The 27,650-nt window shown below is 41.8% G+C and overlaps 1 protein-coding gene across 1 annotated transcript in view; it reads right to left on the bottom strand.

Annotated features, from left to right (window-relative positions):
* Positions 1–267: 267 nt before the first annotated feature.
* The window catches only part of KCNV1 (potassium voltage-gated channel modifier subfamily V member 1), a 77,904-nt gene continuing 50,521 nt past the window's right edge, over positions 268–27,650 (bottom strand). The window contains exon 2 of the mRNA XM_088444369.1: positions 268–776. Coding sequence (XP_088300495.1) covers positions 268–776 — 509 coding nt within the window. The remainder of the gene's footprint in view (positions 777–27,650) is intronic.

The following is a 27,650-nucleotide window of genomic DNA, read 5'->3' as shown; positions in this document are numbered from 1 at the left end:
AATTTGTTTGATTTTCTAATTTAAATTGTACATGATTCTAAGTCTATTTTAACTTCAGTTTAGTGACCATCGCAAAGCAAACATTGAAAGTAATGGATATTATAAATGTGAATCTTTCCAAAATACAGTACACTGAGAACACTCCACTGAAAAGTGAATGGTAATTAATGTGAAACTTCACGCACGGTAAACCAAAATTGAAGGCAGCATAGATTAAAAGAAAAAAAAACTGATAGCAACAAAAAATGTAGACAAATAAATCAGAGGTTACCAAAAATCATCCCCTCCACTACTTCTTGTACTTGCACGTTCTCTGGTTTTCAGCCGTAGCATTTCCATTACACTTTTGGCGTAGATGTCTCTTAAGTTAACATTTATATCCGATTCTGTACTTATGTTCTTCATTAGTTTCTTTAAAGCTTCTCTTTGCCTCAGAGCTACTTCCTTCATTTTTAATGTAAAATAACAAGCAGCAAAACGGTCATTTATGATGGCAATTGGCAATGCCAAAACCAAGATTCCCGACAAAATGCACAAAAAGGCAACAATTTTGCCGAGCGTGGTGTCCGGTCTGATATCTCCATAACCTACTGTTGTCATAGAAGTTGTCGCCCACCACCAGGCACTAGGGACACTTGTGAACATTGTGTCAGGGATGCCGTGCTCCACGGCATACTCCAGGGCAGAGAATATGGAAATACCGACCGACAAGAAGAGGAGCAACAGGCCGACTTCTTCATAACACTGAGCGATTGTCATTCCTAAAGACTTTAAACCTGTAACAATGAAATAAAGTAGTTATTTATGGTATAATATTTGCAGAAAATTGGAATTTTATCAAGAAATTTTTTTTAAATGATTATAGTTGTAAATCTGAGTATTTTTTCTTCTTTGATAATACTCCATCATTGCACCAACACCTCGATCACACCAAACTCTTCTTGTCAGTGAGATGTTACATGTAGGGGAGCTGCTTACTGAAGAAGCTGATTTCATTTTAATATTTCAGAGCAAACACTATAGCAGCGCCTAGTTAATACACAACAAAAGATAGATGTAACTTGCACCCCAAAACTGCAGCTCGGTCCAAACACTCAGGGGTACTAAATCCTCAGTCAATACTGAATTAAATAAAAGAGTGATCACCAAATGCACTAAATATAGAGCAGACAAAGCAGTGAATCTATTTAAAACTTTCTAAATTACCCACAAAGAACCTTTTGTAAGTGGGCTCCGCTATATTGAATTAAATAAAAGAGTGGTTCACAAGTGCTGTTTGAATAACTAAGATCCTTATATCATCGGGTGATCATGCTGTATGAGTCCTAGATGCTCGCAAAAGGTAGAAGAACAAAAGGAGCCCACCCCAGTAACAAATTATTAAAGTCCTTATGTAGATTGGATTCTTTTCAATCACACTCACCTTAACTAGGTAAGATGCTTTCACGTAAAGGTTTCTTTGTTACTTCTACTTCAGCGCAACATGGAACAATCAGTCTTTTTCCCCACTTATAGGTATTACACTCACCTAATGCTAAGCAGCTGAGTTAACTCAGGACACCCTGAGAAAGGATCGTCTAGATCTGAAACGCGTTGTAACAAGACATCCTAGGTTTAGATCTTATTTGGCTATAGACTGTTGTCATAACTACCAAATTGTTCCTATTTTATCCCCACTCATCCCGGGTTAGTGGTGGACATGAGACGCTGTACATGAGACCCCCCTGGATAGATAAACGTTCTGTCTTATGTCGTTTTGTATGTTTGCTACTTGCTATTATTTAGTTTTTCTCCGCTTGTAATAAATCATGTTTTATCTTAAAACCATCTACATAGTATTTGTTTGGCACTAAAACATTCCTATTTTTATTTCCAATTTTTGGTTTTACTGCAGAGTTTTTGTTTATCGAACAGTGTGCACCATGTTTCTTTCCATTTACATGTATCATACTATTTGATTGTTCATAATTTCCTTAATAGTGACTTACCATCACTTACTATTGGTGTAGACATGGACAAAAGTTTTGAGAATGACATATTGACAAGTAAAAACACTGAAGTAGCAAACTTTGTGATAACCAATACTTGTGTCATTCTCAAAACTTTTTGGCCATGGTTGTAGAGCTGCCACTCACACAATACCATTCTACCAAACAACTTAAGATGTTTTGACTTGCCTGTATGCCCAGATCTTCTCTCTCTCTCTCTCTCATAGATAAATATATAATTGAAATTGTACACTTATACAGTGTATCTTCAATGCTTTACTTGTGATGTATGCTCACTTTAGAATGTCTTATTTCTATTTTTTAATTCCTATAAAAATACAAACAAGCTGAATAAAACTAGTATACATTTACATTGCATAAAATAGATACAACATACAGTACGTAATGAATACTCCCACAATGTCGCCCTTCCCTATCCCCTTTAATCCTCAGACAGAAACCCTACACCCCAGCTCACACATTCCGCACACATAAAGCAAATGCTGTCACTACTAGTGTATTAGCTATAGTCCAATGTCGACAGTCAGTCAGTACAGTATACTTAGTAACTAGAGTGTGTACCAAATAGATATTTGTAGCAGATATACACTAACAAGCCTGGTTGGCCTACAAGCAGGCAATCCTATGTAAGCTGGGCCAGAGCGTAAACATTCAGTTATACTTTTGCCGTTTCGTACATACAGCACGTGCAGAGCTGGCCCTAGCCCATTTGGTGCCCTAGGCAAAATTTTGACTGGTGCCCCCTAACAACTTCCCATACCGTGCTGGATAGCCCCTGAGGAAAAAAAACGGTGTCCCTCCTCAGTAGGTGCTGTCGACGTTTTAAGACCCATCTGTCTTTTCATCAGGACAGGTCATGATGAAAAAAACAATGGGTCTTCAAACATCAACAGAACCTATGTGATTTGTGACAAAATATCACTTAGTTACAACTACTGAGGAGTGCCGCCTGTTTTTTTCCGGGGCTGTTCACCTCGGTATAGGAATTTGTTTATTATGCTAGGAGGGCACCCGCGAGATTACCAGTAAATGTATCCAGAGTGTCGGGCTGAATGTATGTATGTATGTATGTATGTATGTATATATATATATATATATATATACACACACACACACATATATGTATATACACACACACATATACACACACATTTTATATATTATATATATATATGTGTGTGTGTGTATGCTCTGCATAATGGGAGAGACGTCATGACGCATCTCACATCAGCCACTGCGGGAGCCGGAAGCCCGGCTCCAGCAGTGGGCGCAGCAGCCAATGAGAGTCTGTCTGTCTGAGAGGCTGTGTGTTTGTTCCTAGTAGGTAATGCGGACTGCACTTATGTGCGGTCCACACTACCGCCGTGTGCCTGGTCCTATGGAGACGGAGGCGGAGCCGTGTCAGTCACGGCTCTGCTCCGCAAAGGCCTATGGGAGGAATGGACACAGCTGGGCATATACAGCATGCCCTCCCGTGGCCATCTTGTTTCCTCCTGTAGCCAGAATGAGCTTCTGGACAGAAGCTCATTCTGACCTGGGCGGCTCAACTGGCCACTACACTGCCCGATCGGAGCTGAGCTCCGATCGTGGCAGCAGCCGGGTAGGGGGGAGGGGCATGCGGTGGTGGTGGGGAATCGTGGCAGAGACCTGGAATGCCCCTAGGCTTTCCAGTCGCCCCTAGGCATTTGCTTATTATGCCTATGCCTAGGGCCGGCTCTGAGTACGTGCTTTATAAGAAGTAAGCCAAGTAATTATACCAGTGTGTAGTCAATATTAAGCTGGGCTGTAACAAAGCCAGGTATTAAATAATCCAGCGTGAATCACGTCATCGGCTCTTGCCGGACCACCCAGTTTCGCGAGCGGGTGCGGGGGGGCTGGGAGAGTCACTAGATTTTTGGGAGGCTCCTGGCAGTCCCTGGAGAGTAGGCAAGTATGACCTAGCATATAGTGTATATATATGTATGTATATATATATATATATATATATATGCTGCTTGCCTTTATAAGCTGGATGGAAGAACTATGCTGTATTGCTAGCATATCACTCTTTTTCTTATTCATTGACTCAGTTAACTGCTATATTTGTCACTGCTCCACATCTCTTTCCTATTCACTTGATTTCACTGGATTTGTCTTGTCTGTCTTCTATCATTACCTCAATGTGGGGTCTATGTACTAAGTCTTGGAGAGTGATAAAGTGGAGATAAAGTACCAACCCATCAGCTCCTAATGTTACAGGCTGTGTTTGAAAAATGACAGTTAGGAGCTGATGGGTTGCTTCTTTTTCACTCTCCACGTTATCACTTTTTCAAGGCTTAGTACATCACCCCCTGTGTCTGTTCTCTCTCCTGTGTCTTGCAATTCTCAATTGATGAGCCACATGGGTCTAGTCTACTTGGGTCTTTCAATAACCCCATTAGTCTGGTCTTCCTATGCGTGTTGTCTGACTCCACCAATTTCCCTAATGTGTCTTGTTTACTACTTTGACTTCAATGTTCCCATCTACATCTCCCTTGCTTCTCCTGCTTCCGTCCTGATCTTCATTGTGTCTGATCTCATTTATTTCTTCTGTATATCATGTTTCCCGAGCCTTTGTTGGCAGACGTTTCTGTGGTGTCTTAGGGGATAGTCCAAGCTATTATTTGCATAGGGTTCTAGTATCATCCATAAAATCTGAACATAAGAAACAGTCTAAAGGGTTTTTTAAGTGAAAATTATTGGTAAATATAATACAAAATGGCTGTATATAATGTAATGACAAGTGACTCGACTGAGAGCCTGATACACATGTCAACTATGGTAGGACAATGTTTCACTACATGTCTAGAAGAGACATGTTCCACTGATATAAATGATGTTCTTCAAAGTCTCAATACAAGACTATGGGGGGTATGTATCAACCCTTCTAAAGAGGACAGGTGGAAAAATTACTAGAGATGTGCATTTCCGTTTTGCTAAAAACCAAAGACACACAAGCTTTGGTGTTCCAAGTTGAACAGAGTCCTGGCTGGAATCACTTTTGGGGTTCTGAGTAGAACCGACTCCCGGTTTGGGTCTACCTGTAAGTTTGGATTCCGGATTTAAAAACTGGATCTCCAAATTACATGATTTTAGCTGTTTTTACCAATTTTAAAGAAATCCAAAACCAAAACCGAACCAAAACACTTGAGGGTGGTTTTGCCAAAACCAAAACACGGGGTCCGCGCTCATCTCTAATAGCAACCAATCAGCTTCTAGCTATCATTTTATAGATTGCACTAGATAAATGATAGCTACAATCTGATTGGTTGTTATTGGCAACTTCTCCACTTGTTCTTTTTAGAAAGTTTGATACATCTCTCCCTGCATTCCTTGATCTTTCATAAGGTGCCCATATACCGTAGTTTTTTTGCATGATACGTAAGATTTCGATCGATCGTAATGATCAATCGTGCACATCGTGTGTTGTTTATGTTTGTTTACGATGCCGATGCGCGTCCCCGCCATCGTAGAACTGGATTGTAGATCCTACGGCAAAGCCGTAAGATTGCGATCTATCATGTACAATGTGATACATATGCATATGGGGATCGTATGATCGTAACGATCAATCGTGCTCCATTTGACCACATCGTATGGAGAATTTCAAGGGAAGAATCTCAAGGGAAATCGTACTACACATCGTGACGTTACTTAATCGCACAGTGTATGGCCAGCATTAGTGGTCGATACAGAACTGACTACAATCATCTGCATTTAGCTAATGCCCAAACCAAACCAGTGCTTTTAGGTCTATAATTACCACTTACTGTAAGCTCATAGGTCCTTTCTTACCTCTTACATTTTGTATTGTGTATTATACGTTGTTAAGTGAAAAGGTTGGGTCTATAATTAATAATAATATTTCCAACAGGACACTGGATACTACAGTCAGAGAATAAAGCATGCTATAGTACAACCTCTGTATAGTGCTGTGTTGAAATAGATAAATGTACAAAATCTATATTGTGCTGTGTTGAAATAGATAAATATATAACCTTATACAATGCCTTGCGCCAAGTACTTTGCATTTTTCTTTTATGCTCTACTGAATATTGATACATATGTATGTCTTTCTGACCGTGCTCTGCCACAGACCTGTTCCTCCGGGAAGCTGCTGAGAATGTTAATAACTGAGCCCCTGTAGCATCAGCTTTGCAATAACTGGGAAGGTTAAATAAATTATAGCTCTATTTAATAATAATTATTTCAGTCACATATTAATGTCTCACCAGCTCACAAGTAGCAGTGAGAAGCTGAATGTATGTAAATTATGTACGTTTGGGGCTATGCAGAATATGTGATATAAGAGAGTCAGGACTTCATTCAGAGTCGGTCGAAGCGGCCGCACGGTCGTACGCAGCTGATGTTCGCTAAACTGCGCATACGTACAGTTCGCAATGCGCGTGCGCAAACTAGCCGCTACAATCAGAAATGTCTCTAACCTTGAACACCGCCAGGTCGGTAGTTTGAGTGACAGATTGCGGCGTTTGTGGGTGGTAACATGGGAAGGTGCTTGAAAACGGGGGAGTGGAGATCCGAATGCAGGCGTGCCTCATTATGCGAACAGCGTTTTAAGGGAGTGCATAATTATCAAAGTAGTGTCATGGCACACGTGACGGGAGGTTTTACACTGACATGATCGTAGAGCTTAAGAGAAGGTAAGGTCAACCTTTAGCTCTACGGCCAGTTCCGATGGTATACGACGCTCGCGATTAATCCTTATGTAGCCAGAGATGACGTGCTATGCGTACGAGATGTTGGCGTATTTTTAGCGATCTGACCGCATACACCCCTTGGTCGGCCAACTAACGATCCGACCTTAGGGACGCAACATGCGTGTGCTTCATTAGCATATCCGGCCCCTTTTCCTATACGACCGTGCGGCCGCTTTGACCGACTCTGAATGAGGTCCTCACTCTCAGCTTTACTATGTATTTATATGTACTAACACTGAATACCTACAGTAGCACCACAGTCACTATTAATGGATGTTTGTTTAGGATGTCATATCTAATAATGGGTTCCATTTACTAATGAGTTTGATCCATTACAAATTCGTTGCGTATGTTTATTACAGCCAGAGGTATTTATCATGACAGATAGCGTGGTTTTTAGGCAGCGCTATTTTAATTCCATATCTGCATAAGAAATAGCAGCGTGATACTATTTAACAACGAGCCATATTTGTCACTTACCGCTCTTTGGGGTCTATTTACTAAGCAGTGTTAGGAGACAGAGTGAAAAGTGATAAGGAAGTGATAAGGTGCCAGCCAATCAGCTCCCAACTGTCATCTCATTGGCTGTCTTTGAAAAATGACAGTTGGGAGCTGATTGGCTGGCACCTTAACACTTTCTTATCACTTTACACTCTGTCTCCTAACACTGCTTAGTAAATAGACCCCTTTGTCTTAATTGAAACTCTCCAGGATGCAGTAGCTGTTATCTAGTGCTGACATCCGTGATCCTGCCCACAATGCACTGCTGCAGATTTCTCTGCCCCTTCCCTCCCACTCCCCATCCCTTTCCTTCCAATCTCCACCCCTAGTCTCCGCCCCCTCCATCCAGCTCACCGCTGCCTTCCTCCTGCTTGCTGGTGTCCACATTGATCCTCTTCATTTGCCGGCAGCCAGAGGGGAGAAACACACACAGAAAAATAGGCGCTGGACTATATCTAACCAACTGGCAGAGGAAAGTGGTGGGGAGTGTACTACAAAATAAGGAATGGATCAGTAGAATAATATGGATACTATAAAGCAGCCATCAAAAAATGGAGGAAACTGGACCCTCCAAACATTAGCCAAAAAACCGAATACAGGCCCTCATTCAGAGCTGCTCGTAAGCGGCCGCTCATTCGTTATGAGCGATGTTTGCACATCTGCGCATGCGTACAGATTTTAATATGCATGTGCGAACCAGTCAGTGCGGCCGAAAATCGTTTGTTCGCTAAATAGCGAATGCCTGCTATTTTGAGTGACAGGAGGAGGCGTATGAGGGTGGTAACAGGGGAAGGTGCTTGAAAACGGGGAGTGGAAATCAGAACGCAGGCGTGCTTAAAGGTCAAAACGGGCGTTTTATGGGTGTGCATAATTAATACAGCAGCGTCATTGACCACGTCACTTGGCTGATTTATAGTCAGAACTGCTCGCAAGATTGCGGTAGGAAAAACCAACCACAAGAATAGCGAGCAGTGCAGACGGTGTTCGATGTACTCGATTAATCTATTAAATAGCGGACATGATGTATGGTGCGAGCGGCCAGGGGGCGTTTTTTTCAAAATTACGACCGCAAGTTTTGTTCGCTCATTCAGACATAGAGGCGTGAACAGACCGCACAGCGCGAACGGTTCATTTGAATAGCCACCCCTTTTTAATGAACGAGCGAGCACAAATAGCGTCCGGCTCTGAATGAGGGCCATACACACTTACAGGTGCTAATATAGAGACCACAACATAAAAATAGTAATAAAAAATTAAAATACAATAAATTAAATAATGATAAGGAGCAGATGAAAAGCCATTGAAACACTGCTAAGTACTGATGTACTGATAACCACTTATTTCATTATTTTAGGTCTTTTTGTATATATGTTTAGAAGGGTTTATATGTGTATTAAACAGTAATTAATTGTATGTTGTTTTATGTACCTCAATTTATATCCATTTATTCTATTTTTAGTCTCACATTGTTTCACCACATCAATTCAATCTTTTTTCTTTTTTATCATTATATCATGTTTCCTTAGTATCATCTGCTACTTATCATTATTTCATTTATTGTATTTTAATTTTTTATTACTATTTTTATGTTGTGGTCTCTACTTTTACTATTAAATCTCATTATATTAGCGCTTGTCAGTGTGTATATTCAGAGGGGAAGAAAAATGCCACTGGCTGCTTCAATACCACTACCGCTCACCGGCGAGCAGGTCAGAGGTAAATTCTGGTAAAGAAAAAAAAAAAAAAAACTTGCGGCGAGCGGTAGAGCATAAAATATCATTAAAGAAAGAAACTCGTTAGTAAATGGAGCCCCTCTGTAGAGTTATGTGTTGAACAATGTTATTTATTATATCGTAATGTCTTTATGCATTGGAAAATACCCAAGTACATAAACTTCATATACTTTTTTATGTTCCACAAGGACAAAACAGCTATTAACAATGGATGTTATCAACCCAAGGGAGATACTAATCTCGCTCTCAGTTTCCTATTGGTATTGATGCACTACATAAGATATTGCATGTCTAAGGTCATTGCTGTGTACAGGGCTGCCGGATCCTTTGCTAGGAGAAACAGAATTATATTTTTGTTATATTCCCAGCCCTGCAGGCAGAGCACTCTTAATAAGCACAACACCTATTACTATACAGAGAAATGATCCTGTGCGTAGTGTTTGTCATGTGCTCTATACGCTGCCTGCTGAGTAACGGGCCAATGAAACCACTGTTTGTTCTTAAGGGCAATAGTTCCATTAATACCTCCTCTTATTTCTGTTACTGATGGAGGTGGCTCACCTAGTACATGATGTCGGTGTAAAGTGGAAGGCTGCCTTCCGTCTATGGGGGAGGTTTCTACCTTTCTAAAGAGGAAAAGTGGAGAGGTTACCTAAACAATCAGATTCTACAGTAGCTCTCATTTATCAAGTACATTCTATAAAATAATAGAGAGAATCTGATTAGTTGCTTCTCTACTCATTTGAAACAGCTTCACCTATGCCCATTTTTCTAAAGTGACAGGAGCTGATTGGTTGGTACTTTTATCTCTCTCCAAGGCTTAGTGTATAGACCCCTAATGGCTAAATCTTGAATATAGTAAAGTGAAGAGAATAAAGTACAAACCAATCAGCTCCTAACTGTCACTTTACAGATTGTGTTTGAAAAATGACAGTTAGGACCTTATTGATTGCTATTTTGCTACCTGGCTTAGTACATCTACCATGTCCTGAAACCAGAGGTCATGCAGCATAAACTCCAAGATACATACAGTACACAAAAAGCTTTCTGACTGTCTGACTGCCCCCTTTCCTCTATGGCTGCCAATGTTGATCTCTCTAAGACAACAACTTCCTATTAGTAGATTAAAATATTAAAATGTCTCTATAGGAGAGACTAAAATGTGTGGTCTGAAAGTGGGTGTGGTCCAACGCGTTTCATCGCAACGTGACTTCCTCAGGGTAGCTGTTTGTAATTTTTAAAAACACATTGTATTTTTTAAAATACATTTGTTAGGGTAATGGTTCCAATAAGGTTTGGGTTTAAGTCCAGATTTTAGAGTCTGATTGTATCTTTCAGTGGTAGCAAATGGAACATTTTCAAAAAAACATTGTATTTTTTAAAATACATTTGTTAGGGTAATGGTTCCAATAAATTTTGGGTTTAAGTCCAGATTTGAGAGTCTGATTGTATCTTTCAGTTTTAGCAAATGGAACATTGTTTACTGACAATGATTATTAATGCCACTTGTAAAATTCAGTTGTCTAAGGGACTATTAATCCCTGAGGCAAAGTCTTATTCCTGTTTACAGCAAAGTGTGTTATAATCATTAACATGTTTATAACACAGATTATTTTGAATTTGGTAATGTTTTACTCTCGCTGTGCTTTGAACGATCAAGTGTAATTGTTATTGGGATTAGTAATCCCTTAAAAACCTTACATTTAACAAACAGTCTAACAATAGTATAGTGTACAATAATATACAGTACTTATAAAGAGTACTATAACAATAAATAATGTCATAAAATAATTAATATATTTAATTGAACACATATGCAACAATATTCATAAAAAAACAATTAGATAAGAACAATTAATACAACTGACATAAATACCGTACTGCCCTACTAAATATTTCTGCACTGGGCAAAAAATTAGATCAGTCTGCACAGTGCAGAAATATTTAGTATGGCAGTATTTATGTAAATGTTATTCATCAATAGTCAAAATCGAAAAAACAATAAATTCGATTTTGAAATACAACTCAAAGTAAATGTAGGATTTTGACAGTGAATATCTAAATTCGATTTGAATCAATTTCTGGTGAGTGAAATCGAACATGGAATCGAATGCAAATTAAACTTTTATAAATATACCCCTTTGAGGACACATCTCTGCTCTAAAATCCTACTAAGGATAATTGACAAGAATGGAATCTGATCACCATAAGTAAATTAAAATGGATTAAAAACCACTAAAAGCAAAATACATCTGCATCAACCCATATAACATTGCCTATATAATATTTTATTAAAGTGATACAATTGCTAAGTTTGGGAGTTGTGTTACCTTTTCCCTTTACTACAGTACTACACAAGGATATAGTGATACTGAATTTCCGTAGAGAGAGATGCCGGCACTATATAGGTTGCCAGAGACTTAGACCTGGTGCGGGATTATTCAGTGGGATGTGGAAAATATCTTTATGTTACAGTAATTTTCCTTTTTGCATTTAGGTTTTTATTTTTTAACTTGAGGTATTTGTGAGCCCATTATTAAAGACAACGTTGCAGGGAACTGGTGGTATTGAGCAATGGGGCACTTACATTCAAAATGGTCAGCTTCAATTGGGAAACAACAGACACAATTATCCCCATTGTTACTTTTACATTGTGCCCTGCACTATAATATATTTTTGTGGCACTAACGGTACGATATCTGTTTTTGCATAAATAAGATTTTTTTTAGTCATTTTATATATATATATATATATATATATATATATATATATATATATGAACAAAAAGTGATGCTAGCGCACAAATATTGAATTCCTTGTGTGAATAATGTCAAGCAATGTATGATACGTCGTGAAGAACATTTTCTGGTAGTAGCAGGTGGCTGCAATTTCTCAATAATCCGTGTGGCAACGGGAAGCAAAAGTGCTGAAAAATAATAATGAGAGGTGCGCCTCATAGTGTAGTATTTAAATTAATTGAACTTGTGCTCAAAAATAAGTAAGTATTGTGCGTACCAAATATAAAACAATAAAGGCGTATTTGATGTCCAGATGGTACTTGCAGTGGGTGGATTAACCTCAAAACGACAACACTTTCCAAAGTTTTCCAGGCGGAACTCTATCCGTATTACCTTAAAGTTTGGGCTTTAGAATTTTTTGCCCATAGAAATGTAATATGGTGTAGTAGTTTCAAGCAAACAATTAGCGACAGTGGACATACAAATATCCGCATACCACAAGATGCATAAATTAATGCCTGAAAAGGTGTCACTCCTCTGTGTTATAGGTCATAAACAAGCCAGCTTCATACCTCATCAAGTGACCTCAGGCCAGAAATTGAGAAAATCTCCTTAAATAATTGCTTTCATTGACCAAATACCAAACATACAAACACAGATTAGAACATAAATCCCAGATTAGAACCAGTCCCTGGTTTTCCTTAACCCTAAAAAGTGGACTTCTGTCAGCTGCCCTGCGATTAAGATAAGCGTTTTTAAATTGTGTTATTTGTTCTAATCTGTGTTTGTATGTTTGGTATTTGGTCAATTAAAGCAATTATTTACAGAGATTTTCTCCATTTCTGGTCTGAGGTCTACCACTTGATGAGGTTTGAAGCCGGCTTCTTTCTGACCTATAACACAGAGGAGTGACACCTTTACAGGCATTAATTTATGCATCTTCTGGTACGCAGATATTTGTATGTCCACTGTCGCTAATTGTTTGCTTGAAACTACCATATTACATTTCTATGGGCAAAAAATTCTAAAGCCCAAACTTTAAGGTAATACGGATAGAGTTCCGCCTGGAAAACTTTGGAAGTGTTGACGTATTGAGGTTAATCCACCCACTGCAAGTACCATCTGGACATCAAATACGCCTTTATTGTTTTATATTTGGTATGCACAATACTTACTTATTTTTGAGCACAAGTTCAATTAATTTAAATACTACGCTATTAGGCGCACATCTCATTAGTATTTTTCAGCATATATACATATATATATATATATATATATATATATATATATATATATATATATAATCATTAAAGAAAAACAAGCAAATAAATTTAGTTTTTACATAGGTCTCTTAGTTGCTTGGAAAAATCCCATAAAATGACTCTGGTATGTATTTGTCTACTTTTCCCAAGTATATGGATACTAATATATGTACAGTACTTAACTGTAGTATGAGTAGTTTATTTTTTACTGTTATCTTTCACAATTTTCCTAAAAAGAAAAACAACAAATAAAAACATTATGGCCAGGATGATCTGTAGGGGATATATTTACAAAAGTGCGGGTTTATAGAAGTGGAGATGTTGCCCAGGGCAACCAGTCAGATTCTAGCTATTATCTTCTAGAAGATGCTAGATAAATGATAAGTAGAATCTGATTGGTTTGCGATGAGAAGCATCTCCACTTCCAAAAACCAGCACTTTAGTAAATATACCCCTAGATGCTCAAATAATTTCCCTTATTTTTATAATAGATACAGGTGAATAAGTGCCACCAGGGCCACTGAGAGCTCAGGAGAGTCCCAATACTGGGGGTGAAACCAAGGACGGAGGTTCCCTTATAAGGAGCCCTTATAAGGAGCCACTCACCACCACGAAGCACCCGCACCCACTAATGGGGGTGTGACTACAACATCTTAAATCTGCTCCCCCTGTCTGTGAGTCTGAATACTAGTGAGAATATTTATTTATAGTGCATGGGCAGCTGAAATTCTAAAAATAGCCCAGAGAATCTATCAATATGTACCATATGGTTTATTATATTTTAACATTTTACATTTTCCTTCCTATTCTGTGTTAAAACTTTAAAACTAAAGTAGGATCTCTGATTTACTTCAAAATTACATCATTAATCAAAAAGTTAATTTTGAAGCCTGACTAGGCAACTTCTCACAACTTGTTCCCAAATATAAAAATTGTATTTCCTATTTCCGAGCTGGTTTTCAATCTTGTTAAATTAATGAACACATCTCAAGATTTGCATTTTACATCTTCCTATATATGCCATGTTCCGTTCTGCTTCTGTAGCTTTCAAACTCACACCTAGTTGACACCAAAAATTAATTATTTTTTCCTGCCTAGTAAAACTAAAATTATATTTTCTCATAAATAAATAAAGCTGTTTTTTCTGTCCTCCATGAAATTATTTTTTAATGTAATACTGATATTGTGTTTGACTGCAGAAATCCTTGGCTGCACAGTGCAAAACAGTTTTTTTTTAACCACAGTTATTGCACAGTATGTTACGATATAAACAAGTTTAAAATAAACAAATAAAAAAACAACAAAAATTCAGAAAGGATAAAAAAAATATTGCTTAAATATTTTTTAAGCCATTTGAAGCAAGAGGTGGTATATGACCAAACCTATTTTCCAGGTTTTTCTCTGCATTTTTTAGATATAAATAGCTGCTTAAATTCTTTATATATCCAATTTAATTTTATATATATTAATTGGAACATATACGAGTAAATTTTGTTAGTATATTGAATTACAGAGCTTTAAATTAAATTTTTAGAAATGTATGTCATATGAGGAAAAATAAATGTAAAAGTAAAATAAAATTGATACTTTTTCATAATCCTTCCCATAGTTACTTTGACTAATTCTGAAAGGTGCATGAAAATTACTAAAATGTAATGGTCTAATTGTTTGAATCACTCAATGGTCTCTATATATTTTTTTTCACTTTCTCTTTCAATGTCTTAAAATTTTTTCTTATACTTTATTGTGTTTGTTTATTCCAATTGGGGTAGTGGGACACCTCTAGAGTAGTTTTCACCTAATTCTAGGACTAAAAATACATCCAGTGCAAGTTTTATTTATTTGCAACTGGGACAGCAGGTTACTATTTGATCCATTTCAGCATATATCTATTGTCAGTGCCTTGCATGGGATAGTCAATTCTAATTGAGGGCTAGGCTTTCCTTCCATGAGGAATTTCCTACGGGTGTCACCTCTTGGCTTCCGACTACAGGGCAAAATTACTCCAGTCCTTCAGCGCTGTGATCAGCAATCGGCAAATATGCACAGGGGATGCTGGCTTGTCATAAAGGGTTGGGTATGTAATCCCGGCTGTTGGGATGCCACTGGTCAGAATACCCACAGCGGCATCCCGACAGTCAGAATCCCGACACCCATAGGAACGAACGTAGGTATTTTCCTAATCCCTACCCTAACCCTTACCCTCACCCTAACCCTCCCTCCCCGGTGCCTAACCCTAACCTCCCCCCCTAGTGCCTAAGCCTAAACTCCCCCTCCCCGTACCCTAAATATGCCCAGGCTCTCCTGCTGACCCAACATACTCGGGACAGTCCAGCATTTCAGTCAGTGTCTTGCCATCCTTAGTGTCCTCTGGGTAGGTTGGGACACTCTCTTACCACTGCTCTCCATAACAGAGCAGCAGGTGAATAGATGCCCCATGCCACAATGACTCACAGCCACACCCCAGTGTCTCATGGCCATGCCCTTTGGTTATAAAGCAAACGTAGAGGAGTGTACATCTCAAGACGTGTATGTCTCTGCCGGTGGATGGAAATACCCACTTTTCCCCCAGCTCTATTCCTTTTAGTTTTACACCATTTCGGCATCAGATTCCTTTCTCTCCACTACGGAAACATAACATTTAACACCAAAGCCACCTTTCCTTTAAACAAAATGCAACAGCTTTGCAACTACTATCCCCATACCACCCACCATCCTGCAGACTATTAATTAGCAAAGGGTTAGGGAAGTGTTACCCAACTTATTTAAATAATAGATACTGTAGCACTATGAAAATAAAGTATTTCTGAACTAGCAGCAGTGTTTCTGCAAATAATAAATCCCATGGCTCTATCAGTGACTGCGGTGAGATAAATGGCTGGGAAGGCACTGGCTAGTATCAGAGCCAGATTTACAGATACATATATGAACCCGAGGGTACATGTGGGCATTATACAAAGGTGCAGAAGTATATAGTTCTGGAAATTTGGTGTGTTTTGATCAGGGATGTGCGTAGAAGGTAGACAGGGGAGGCAGTGCCTCACCTGCCATTCACTTTTTACTCCAGAGTTTTGACTATACAAATGATTAGAATAATATTTAAGATATTTACAATATTTTCTTTAAATTGTTTTTATAATTTTTATAGCCAAAGCTCTGGAGTATAACTAAGTATGACAGGAAAGGCTCTGCCTCATCTGACCGCACATCACTGGACTCTATATACTCATGATTGCCAAAACAGGCTATCAGAAATAAACCAGGTATAAATAATAAGTGACGAGAGATACATTGTGCCAGGTTATACTACAGAATGGGAACCAGCTGTACAATCTATATACAATCTATGTTCCTTACCACATGTACACACATACTCACTAGGGTTAATTTTTGTTTGGAGCCAATTAACCTACCAGTATATTTTTGGAGTGTGGGAGGAAACCGGAGCACCCGAAGGAAACCCACGCAAGCACAGGGTGAATTTACAAACTCCACACTGTTAGGGCCATGGTGGGAATCAAACCCACAACCTCAGTGCTGTGAGGCAGTAATGCTAACCATTACACCGTCTGTGCGGCCCTAAATCCCTATCCAATCATATCCTAGTTATCATTTTATATAATGTGCTTGATAAATGATAGCTAGAATCTAATTAGTTGTTATGGGCAACAGCTCCCCTCCTCTTTTATAAATCTCCCCCAATATTCCAAACTGTAGAATCAAGCAGTATTCTGAGAAAGGAGTAAAGATAAAATGCTCCTTCTTCTACTTGATTATAAAGTTCAGGTTTTGCTCTCAATTTACTGTAAATCATTAACTCTCCAATGTACCATGCACAGTAGAGGACTGGGGCATGAAGGGCCCACCGGGGGAATCTAGTGATAGGGGCCCATACTTCAGGGGTGTGGCCAACCACCACAGACACTTGGCAAACCAATAGGTTGATTCTTGGTGTACTTTTTATAGAAAGGAATCAAGCACCCAGGTTGATCAGTGGTACTACTCCACCAGGTAACTGACCATCTAATAGAGTAATAATGTATCATTTTAGGTCTGGAACCTAACACCTAGAGGAGGAGAGTGGGCCCTCAGGCAGTGGGGCCCACCGGGGATTTCCCTTGTAGCCGTGTGGGCCAGTCCAACCCTGACCGTGCAGTGCTTAAACATATTGATAAACAAACACCCACCATGCATTATCTACTAGCAGAATGTTCCGCTAAGTCTTCATATAGATCTCCCTTCTTGACTACTAGCAGAACAAACAAAAAGATCTAATCCTGTAGTTACCAGCAGGAATACTCTATCGCTGCCAGTACCAAAACCACAACTGGGATAAAGGAGCAATGTGGTGCCCTGTTGAGGACTTGCCGAAGGCAGCTGCTATGCCACTGATCTATGGAAAGAAAGGACCACTTACCCTGACACAGAGAGAAGACACCTCATCTTCTTTTCTACCTATGCAAAACTTAATGTTTTAACATTCAACAGTCCTCTTGGCCTTTTGGAAATAAGTGGTGTGACTTATAATATAAAGTATTCTGCTTTAATGCTACTGATCCATTGCATCTAGTTGAGTGGTAAGGTCAGTTATCAGTGCAAGGTGTGATGGGGTAATTTATTATTTTTATTACCAGTTATTTATATAGCGCACACATATTCTGCAGCGCTTCTACAGAGAGTATTTGGCCATTCACATCAGTCCCTGCCCCAGTGGAGCTTACACTCTATGGGGGTCATTCAGACCCACTCGCGAGCGGCAGTACGCTCGCAAGTGGATCGATGTTCCCCACTGCGCATGCGCACAACGGAGGGATCTCTGTCATTCGCATGCGCGAGACCCGGCGAGCGAAGGACTTTCCTTCGCTCGGAGTCGCGCACCAAAGGGGGCGTGCTGTCAAAGTTGATTGACAGCACGCCCCCTTTGGTGGGCGTGCCTGCCAGACGGAGGCGTTCCTATGGGAACGGCTACCGTCTGAAGCCGGCCCCACTGACATTACTAGTGATGTCAGTCGGAGTGATTTTGCCTCTGATAGAGCCAAAATCACTCCAGGGCTTGCGGTTGAGAAACCCGACCACAGGGTTTCACTCGCAAGTCCGATCGTCGCGATGGTCAAGACCTTCGCGACCATCTTGTTGGACGCTCGTATATGCTGTGGGTGGTGACCCACAGCTATACGAGCGTCCAGGAGGACGCTCCATTTTAATGGAGGGCCTATGTTCCTTATCACATGCTCACACACATACATACACACTAGGGTTAATTTGAGTTGGGAGCCAATTAACCTACCAGTATATTTTTGGAGTGTAGGAGGAAACTGGAGCAAACCCACGCAAGCACAGGGAGAATATACAAACTTCGCACAGATAGGGCCATGGTGGGAATCAAACCCATGACCCCAATGCTGTGAGGTGGTAATGCTAACCATTACACCGTCTGTGCTACCCAGGTAATGACCCTTAATGTTTGGTTTCCACCTTAATTTAAAGCTTGCTTTTACAAATGTCCCTTACAAGGTTTTGTCTGACTGTTGTAGATATAGATATCATCTGACATTCACTTAACCTGAATTTATCTACTAGGAAAGTTTTGGATAATTTCATCTCCAGCCATCAGAGGACACTATTGTTATTTAACTTGCCCTTATCCAATCTAGCCTGTACTATCTCAGGAGAAGCCACCTTGGATTCTGTTTCCTATTTGGACATACAGTATAAATATAGACACTTCCCTCAATGCGACCTTTGCTTCTCCTTTCTAAGTTCCTGCTATCTGTACCTGCTCTTTGTGACATATCTTCTACCTGCTGGTGTACTGACCTGGGTTACTACCCACTCTCGGTTTGCATACCATCACAGCTTACTAAAAACTTTGCACTTGTGCACCCAACATGGCTAGCATCTGACTACTCGCGTCTGCGCTGACCTGACTTACATTTGAACATCTGCTTTTAATCTGTTCAAATGCTTCCAAGTTATTTAGTGTACTGACTCTTTTGCACTTTATTCTGTCAGTCATTGGAAACGCCTAATATACCTGTATCATGTCAATGGCCTTCTTACATTTTTGTGGGACGGTGGGGTGAAGGTCCCCCTTTCATCCCCAGGTCTCTCCGGCTGTAACAATGGACAAATCACCAAATTTGAGGACCTGATTCAGACCCGCTCGCTAGGATGCGTTCGCTTGTAGCCTGCCGATTTTCACATTGTGCGCATGCATACGCATCGCAGTGTGCGTGCGCGAACTAGTGCGAGAGATCGGGATGCAGTCGCTCATTGCGCATGGACAGCCCAGCAGAGTGAGTGACAGGAGAAGCCGTTTGTGGGTGGTGACGGGCTGGCCATTAATAACGGGGGAGTAGAGGTGTTAATGCAGGCGTGCCTGAGCTTCTCAACGCTGTTCCAGAGGTGTGCATAATTTATAGACATCATCATAGTACAAGTCACCTGGCTGGTTTTACACTGATGCGCTCACAGTGATTACGGTAGGGTATGGCCAGCCACAAGCGCTGCGATCGCATCCGATGGTACCCGATGTACCGATAGTTGCATACACTTCCTGGAGATGAGGTGTGCAAGTGGGCGTCTTAAGACAGGCTAGTGTGCGTCTGCATACACAAAACGATTGCACGCCAAGACATAGTGGGCACGCTAATGCCTTGCCGTGCGATCACCTGCCTTGCTGTGGTTTGGCCGGATTTGCATACACTGGGGGCATGCGAACGTATCTATCGAGTGAGTCTGAATCGAGACCTGAGTCCCCTCGTTATGAAAGGAGGGGGTCATTCAGACCCACTCGCAAGCAAAGTTCGCTCGCAAGCGAGTTGATGTTGTGAGAATGCGCATGCGCACGACAGAGGGAGCTCCGTTGTGCGCATGAGGAATACGTCGCTCGGGGTTTCGCACCAAAGGGGGCGTGCTGTCGATGGTGACTGACAGCACGCCCCCTTTGGTGGGCGTGCCGGGGTCATGGCGTCCGGACGGCGGCGTTCCTATGGGAACGCCTACCGTCTGATTCCGGCCCCACTGACATCAGTAATGATGTCAGTGGTAGTGATTTTGGCTCTGACAGAGGCAAAATCACTCCTGGGCTTGCGGCAGCGAGACCCTACCGATGGGTCTCGTCGCAAGCCCAATGGTCGCGATGGTCTTTGACCATCGCGACCATCATCATGTATGCTCGCATAAGCTGTGGGTGGTAACCCACAGCTATGCGAGCGTCCATGAGGACGCTCCAAAAACAGGTAGGAGGGCCCTGATTCAGAGCGAGCGCTCTGGTCAGAGCGTTCAGCTCTGAATCAGGCCCACGGTCTCTAGGCACTGCTCAGTGCCAGAGTGTTTGGGGGGTATTCATGACATACTTCTACACAGCACATGACATACTTATGCACAGCATACATACATACATACATATATAAGAAGAAGGAGGGTCACCGCCGGAGCCCATGTGAGCAGAGCTGCTGCTGCTCGGCAAGCGCAGCAGCTCCCTTCCGGCTGGAGATGTAGGACTTGGAGCTGAGCCTGGCTCACCGGAGAACCTGCACCAGGACAACGGCCACATCGATGAGAGCTGCAGCCTTCACGGCCAGGGAGCATCCGTACAGCATGATGGGAAACAGCGGGAGCAGTGACCGGGAGACAAGCGGCTGCTCCACCCCCTACTGCCACCGAACCAAGATGCCCCCTAAAGGCCAGCCAATTATAGGTCAGCAGGGACTGTGACACACAGCAGCGCAACCTGCCCGCTGCGGCTGCACATGTATCCTTTGCAGAGAGCTCTGCCAATCAGAGCTCTCTGTCTGTGGAGCCACGGCAGCTCCATTGCGCCCACAGGCAGTGCAGAGATGGAGACAGTGCTGTTTCCGTCTCTAAAAAACAAATTTGGTCCGTCAGGGGGGTTTCTGGGTACTCAGAACCCCCCCGCGTTCGCCACTGTGGTTGGTACTTTATCTTTCAAAATGTTATCTCTATTCAAGCTTTCATGAATACTCCCCTTAGGTTGCATCCGTTTGCATCAGCGTCTGTTCTTACTGAACTCTTTGGTTGAATCTGATCCATCTGACGACTCTTCTAATTTTCTCCTCTGATACTGCTCCTGGTGATTTCCTGGTTCTGACTTAGGGCCTAATTCAGACCCACTCACGAGTGCTGAGCGCTCGCAAGCGGGTCGATGTTGGGCAAGTGCGCATGCGCACGATGGAGGCTGCTCCGTCGTGCGCATTCACGAGACCCGAATAATGACGGCCAAGCCGTCGTTACGGGTCTCGCACCAAAGGGGGTGTGCTGTCGATGGGAGTGACAGCACGCCCCCTTTGGTGGGCGTGCCGGGGGCGTTGCTGCCCAGATGGAGGCGTTCCCATGGGAATGCCTACCGTCTGGGGCCGGCCCCACTGACATCACTAGTGATGTCAGTGGGAGTGCTTTTGGCTCTGACAGAGCCAAAAGCACTCCAGGGCTTGCGATGAATGAGACCCTACAGCAAGGGTCTCGTTGCAAGCCAGATGGTCGCGATGGTCTTGACCATCGCGACCATCATCATGGACGCTCGCATAAGCTGTCGGTGGTAACCCACAGCTATGCGAGCGTCCAAGAGGCCGCAACAATAAAAAAAAAAATGCCCTGATTCAGAGCAGGCGCTTGTTCAGAGCGTCCGGCTCTGAATCAGGCCCTTAGGCTATTCCTCTGACCTGATTTTACTCATCCCCTGGTACCGCATTGCCCATCTGGATCTGACCCGTTCCTGTTGACTATGCTCCACTATGCCTCCTGATGTCTAGTCTCATTGCTATTCCTCTGTTCTTTCATACCCACCTGTCTGAACATTGAAACCCGGTCAGGTGCATCGAAACCCACACCCCCTAGCGGGTGTCCCTGGTGAAGGCCACTGGTATGTTACTTTGTTCTAAGGGCCTGATTCATTACGGATCACAATTGCGATCGCAGCTGGGATTACACATGCAGTACTGCTGCGAATAGATTAATGTTTGCAACTGCTCAGCCAGCATAGAGATGCCCACTATCGCTTTCTCACAGCCATAAGGCCTCGCGATCCTGCGTATACATCGGTAACATCGGACCCTTACGCAGAATTACAGCAGCTCTGACCTGTCTCAGAAATTGCAACTCTCATCGCACACAATGAGTACTCAGGCTACATATGCCATCACAGGGGCTAATTTATGCACGCCCATGTAACGGCGTTCAAATGGACAGGCGCGCCTGCATTCTGCCGACTATTCCCTCGTCATCACCCCCAAATGCTGACGTCCCGTCACTCACTCTGCGATGGCTTTCTGTCTACATGCGTGATCGTAATTCTATCGCAATTCTAACCTGCGTATGCACACTGCAGTGCATACCTATGCACAGTATGCACCATCGGCCTATCAGCGTGCGCTGCTGCAATTACGATTCATGATAAACCAGGCCCTGAGTCTACGCCAACTCCAAGTTTAGGGTCAGCATCCACACCATCCATCAGAGAGTTGTGACAGGCACCACTTGTCCTGGCAATGTTCGGTATTAGTGGAGAGATGCCGTTGGTCATTGTCTAATCTCTCTCACCTGCCTTCTGCTCTCTGCTTCTTATATTCAATTATTGAGTCACTGCCTCTTTCTCCTTGTCTATACTTAGGCCCTGATTCAGAGCCGTTCGTTAGAGGCAGTACGCTCGTTGCGTTCCGATGTTGAGTAACCGCGCATGCGTCGGTGTTACACTGCGCATGTGCGTACGGCAGATTGCAAGTTTTTTTTGTCTCGTTCGTCAAATAGCGTACAGGAAGTGACATGTCAAATGTGATTGACAGAACAGGCCGTTTTTGGGCGTTGACGGGGGTGGAGATGGAAAAACGCAGGCGTGGCGAGGCGTTTTTGGGGCGTACATACATTAACAAATGCGAACGTCAAATGTGTTCGTACCAACTCATACGTCACTGGATGATCCTCTTTCCCTTCAAAATGCTCGCACAGCTTAGAGGCTGGATAACTCGACCACAGTGGCGATGGCCTTCTCCTCCGTCCCGGCACTCCACGATGTTGCATCGATTAATCACGGCTTGTCAGAAACTCAATTAGTGTTGGATTGAAAACCGGCTTGGTATGTGTTTTGAAAGCAGTTTTTTTGGATAGCACAAAACCGAACGCAGGTGGAAATCATAGCTGCTAATGTCAGGATTACACAATCAATTAGCGTATATTTGTGGGGGTGTATTTTGGCCGCAATGTGTTCGTTTTTGGACTATTGTAACAATATTGTCATCATGTTTAGGTTTGGTCCCTCATTTTGTGTTTGCAAGGTGTTTTTTACTCCTTAGGTAATGTTTTTAACGTTCCTTAACGAGCACTTTTTTTACAATGTGTAATTTTTTATTTTGAACGTTGTTGGCTTGTGTGCCCGGATTAAATGTAACCCATTTTTTCAATAATGTCAGAATACAAAGTCGTACATTTCTGGTAAATTTATTGGTATCCACCCATAAAAAAAAACACATATTGAACTCCAACATTTTGGGCAGTGTTCCACAATATTTATTAATTGTGCAAACAATAATTTTTGGGTAAACGTAAATGCAAAAATTAAAAACAATTCACAAGAAAGGAGAGGGAAGTTTTGGCCAGAAAGGAATATGAGGCAAGCACAGAAGGAGTGTGGGAAAAGTAGCCAATGGTGTCACCGTTTTTTCGCCCGTTTGGCTGGGGGAGGGAGGGCGCCAGACCGGGTCCGGGATGTCATCGGGCTGGCCTGTCCAGAGGCAGATGTTGTGGCCTCTGGACTAGGCACAGGGCTAGGCACATTTGGAGGATTGGCTGATGTTGTGCCAGAGGTGGAGGATCCTGATGTTCCGGCAGGAAGGGAGGTCGGCTCCACCATGTGCTGGCGAACGAGCTGCTCCAGGGCAGTGTCGATGCGGATGTTGGCCCTGGTATTTTCCGCCAGGGCCTGACCAATGGTCACGTTGGCCGCAGCATTTTGCTCCAGGGCCTCAGCCACCCGTACCAGACTGGCGTCCATCCTCTGCAGAATCTCCATATGGAAATCCGATTTTAAATTGAGTTCTGTGAGGAGGGACACTGCCTGCGAGGGGGATTGCCCTGGACTGGCTTCTGCAGGGTCCTCAGCCGGATGTACTGGTTCCTCCCCTGCAGAGCCAGCAGAAATTCGGCGGCCAAGGCTCCCCTCTGGAGCAGGCTCATCCGCCTGTGTCTCTGTTGGAAAAATGAGAAAAGACTCACATTAGAATCGACATATTGGCACAATAACATTTCACAGTTGGTGACATCACAACATTTACCAGGGACAACATGAGGAGCCGCAAAGTCTGGCATGTCCGTATCCATGTTGGACACGCCAAACACCTCCACAGGCTGCACACACCCCTGTGCCAGCTCTTCTAAATCAGTAAACTCCAATGACACAGGGGTGGGACCTCCACCTGTCCCCCTTGCATGCCTAGCCCTGTGTGCCATTTTTTGTTTCAGGTGATATTTGAAGTCTTGCCATCTGTGGGTTAAATTGGAACCATTACTTTTTATTTGATTTGGTTTTTGGTTTTAGGGTGGTCAAGTGTTTACTTACCGCCGTTTGACATTCCGGGCTAGACGGACATAATCACCCACCCTATTGCCACGGCTACCTCTTCCCACATTCTCCACTTCTGGCTTACACTCATATTCCTGTCTGCCTGTGGCAGGATGTCCACACACTTCTGAATCAAAACCTCCATCTCCTTTCTTGTGAATTGTGGCTGCCTTTTCTTTTTGGCAGCTTTGCCCGGAATACTGGGCCCAGCAGCCTCTTCCATGTCATCCTCCTCACCTATTTGGGTAAATTTGCAGAATTCTCAACTTCCCAACTTGCACAATATTATGTTTCTAATTAATCATTGAGTCAAAATGCATGAAATACTTACCGCCTGACTGTTGTCCATTGTTTCCCTGGTCTGTATCCATGTGTGATGTTCAAACTAGAAATACACCAGAATTGTGTTTTTGTCTCGTGACGTATTTATACATGCGTCCTTATTTTGCGGCCGCATCATTGATTGTGCGTTCCTCTGATCCTTCCTTAATTTGTGCGGGAAACGAAACACTATTTATGGCTTGGGGCGTCTCGACTGGAGGTGGCGTTTATTGAATGTTGAAGGTTACGTTGGTTGGAGTTGATTGTTGGCTGGTTTAGGAGATTGCGTTTATTGTGGTTTAATTTTTTTTTTCGTTTTTTCTTTGTTTTCCGTTCTTTTTTTTTCCATTTTGATTTTTTTGGTCGTTTCCAGTTTTGGTAAGTTTGGGGAAGTATAATTTTGGGTCAATTTGTCTCTCATTGTGGTGTCGATTTTTCTAATAAGTTTTTCCCGTCATTTCATCTCTCTTAGGTTTTATTTTGACTCTGCCCCAAAGACATTTTGGTCCGGTTTCTTATATATTAGCTCTTGGTAAGTTCATGTGTTAAACTGTTTAGGAAATGTTCTTGTTTGTCTGTACGCAACTTTGGTTGGCCTTCCACATGTAACGTTGTTTTTGCAAAATCGAACTCTGTGTTTTTAGAACATTATTTTTGCGGCGTTATTGTGCCATGTATTTGCGAACTAATTAGCGCATTTTTAATACTTCCTATTGTGCCATGTATTTGCGAACTAATTAGTGCATTTTTACGACTTCCTATTGTGCCATGTATTTGCGAACTAATTAGCGCATTTTTAATACTTCCTATTGTGCCATGTATTTGCGAACTAATTAACGCATTTTTACTACTTCCTATTGTGCCATGTATTTGCGAACTAATTAGCGCATTTTTACTACTTCCTATTGTGCCATGTATTGCGAACTAATTAGCGCATTTTTAATACTTCCTATTGTGCCATGTATTTGCGAACTAATTAGCGCATTTTTACTACTTCCTATTGTGCCATGTATTTGCGAACTAATTAGCGCATTTTTAATACTTCCTATTGTGCCATGTATTTGCGAACTAATTAACGCATTTTTAATACTTCCTATTGTGCCATGTATTTGCGAACTAATTAGCACATTTTTAATACTTCCTATTGTGCCATGTATTTGCGAACTAATTAGCGCATTTTTACTACTTCCTATTGTGCCATGTATTTGCAAAATAATTAGCGCATTTTTAATACTTCCTATTGTGCCATGTATTTGCAAAATAATTAGCGCATTTTTAATACTTCCTATTGTGCCATGTATTTGCAAACTAATTAGCGCATTTTTAATACTTCCTATTGTGCCATGTATTTGCGAACTAATTAGCGCATTTTTACTACTTCCTATTGTGCCATGTATTTGCGAACTAATTAGCGCATTTTTAATACTTCCTATTGTGCCATGTATTTGCGAACTAATTAACGCATTTTTACTTCTTCCTATTGTGCCATGTATTTGTGAACTAATTAGCGCATTTTTACTACTCCCTATTGTGCCATGTATTTGCAAACTAATTAGCGCATTTTTAATACTTCCTATTGTGCCATGTATTTGCTAACTAATTAACGCATTTTTAATACTTCCTATTGTGCCATGTATTTGCGAACTAATTAGCACATTTTTAATACTTCCTATTGTGCCATGTATTTGCGAACTAATTAGCGCATTTTTACTACTTCCTATTGTGCCATGTATTTGCAAAATAATTAGCGCATTTTTAATACTTCCTATTGTGCCATGTATTTGCAAAATAATTAGCGCATTTTTAATACTTCCTATTGTGCCATGTATTTGTGAACTAATTAGCGCATTTTTAATACTTCCTATTGTGCCATGTATTTGCAAAATAATTAGCGCTTTGTGAAATGTGTATTCATCCCTTAAAAATGTTTTTTTTTGCCTGGAGCATTGGTTGCTTACATTTGGCCTCTATTTGACGTAGTGTGCGTAACGTCGTTTTGCTCTATGCCCAAATGTGTGTGTGTCCCCTTTTATGTTTTGTCTTGCTTAAATTTGTGATAATGACATGGCCAGCATAAAATGATGTATATTTTTGATGTTATTATTTGCAGTTACAACATATCATGACAATACCCCGGCATGTAAGCATCAATGGATGGTATTTGAAAGCAAAGTTACATGTATTTTTATTGGGTGGGGTAAAAAGGCTGACATTCCAATGTTGTCATTTCAGGTTGATATGGGTCGGATTGTTCTGGCCCTGCTCCCGGAAGCCGACCAACCTCAATCTCGTCCCAGGCATAGGCATCGTAGGCGTGCAAGACCCCAGATATTTCGAACACGTGTCACCCTTTTTGGAATGCCAGATGATGAGGTTTTAAGACGATACCGTCTTCCTCCAAAAATCATCATAGACACTCTCTCATTAATAGAGAGTGATCTTGAGCGGCAAATTGACAGTCCTACAGCAATTCCACCACTTACGCAATTAATGGCGGTGTTACATTTCTGTGCCTCAGGATCGTTCCAAACAACGGTGGGAATTGTGGCGGGCATCTCACAATCCTCCTTTTCCCGGATCCTGAGGGCAGTGATGGAGGCACTTTTCAAGCACCTCCATCATTTTATTCAAATGCCTTTGGATATGGGTGCCCTTAGTGTGGCCAAGGCCAATTTTTACCAAATAGCTGGCTTCCCACACATCATAGGGGCTGTGGATGGTACTCACATACCACTTCAGCCTCCAGCACGGCTGGAGGCAATATTTAGAAACCAT

This window comes from Taudactylus pleione, unplaced genomic scaffold, assembly GCF_031769625.1.
Source record: "Taudactylus pleione unplaced genomic scaffold, aTauple2 ptg000360l, whole genome shotgun sequence".
NCBI classification, from domain to species: domain Eukaryota; kingdom Metazoa; phylum Chordata; class Amphibia; order Anura; family Myobatrachidae; genus Taudactylus; species Taudactylus pleione.
This window is presented reverse-complemented; position numbering and strand designations above follow the sequence as displayed.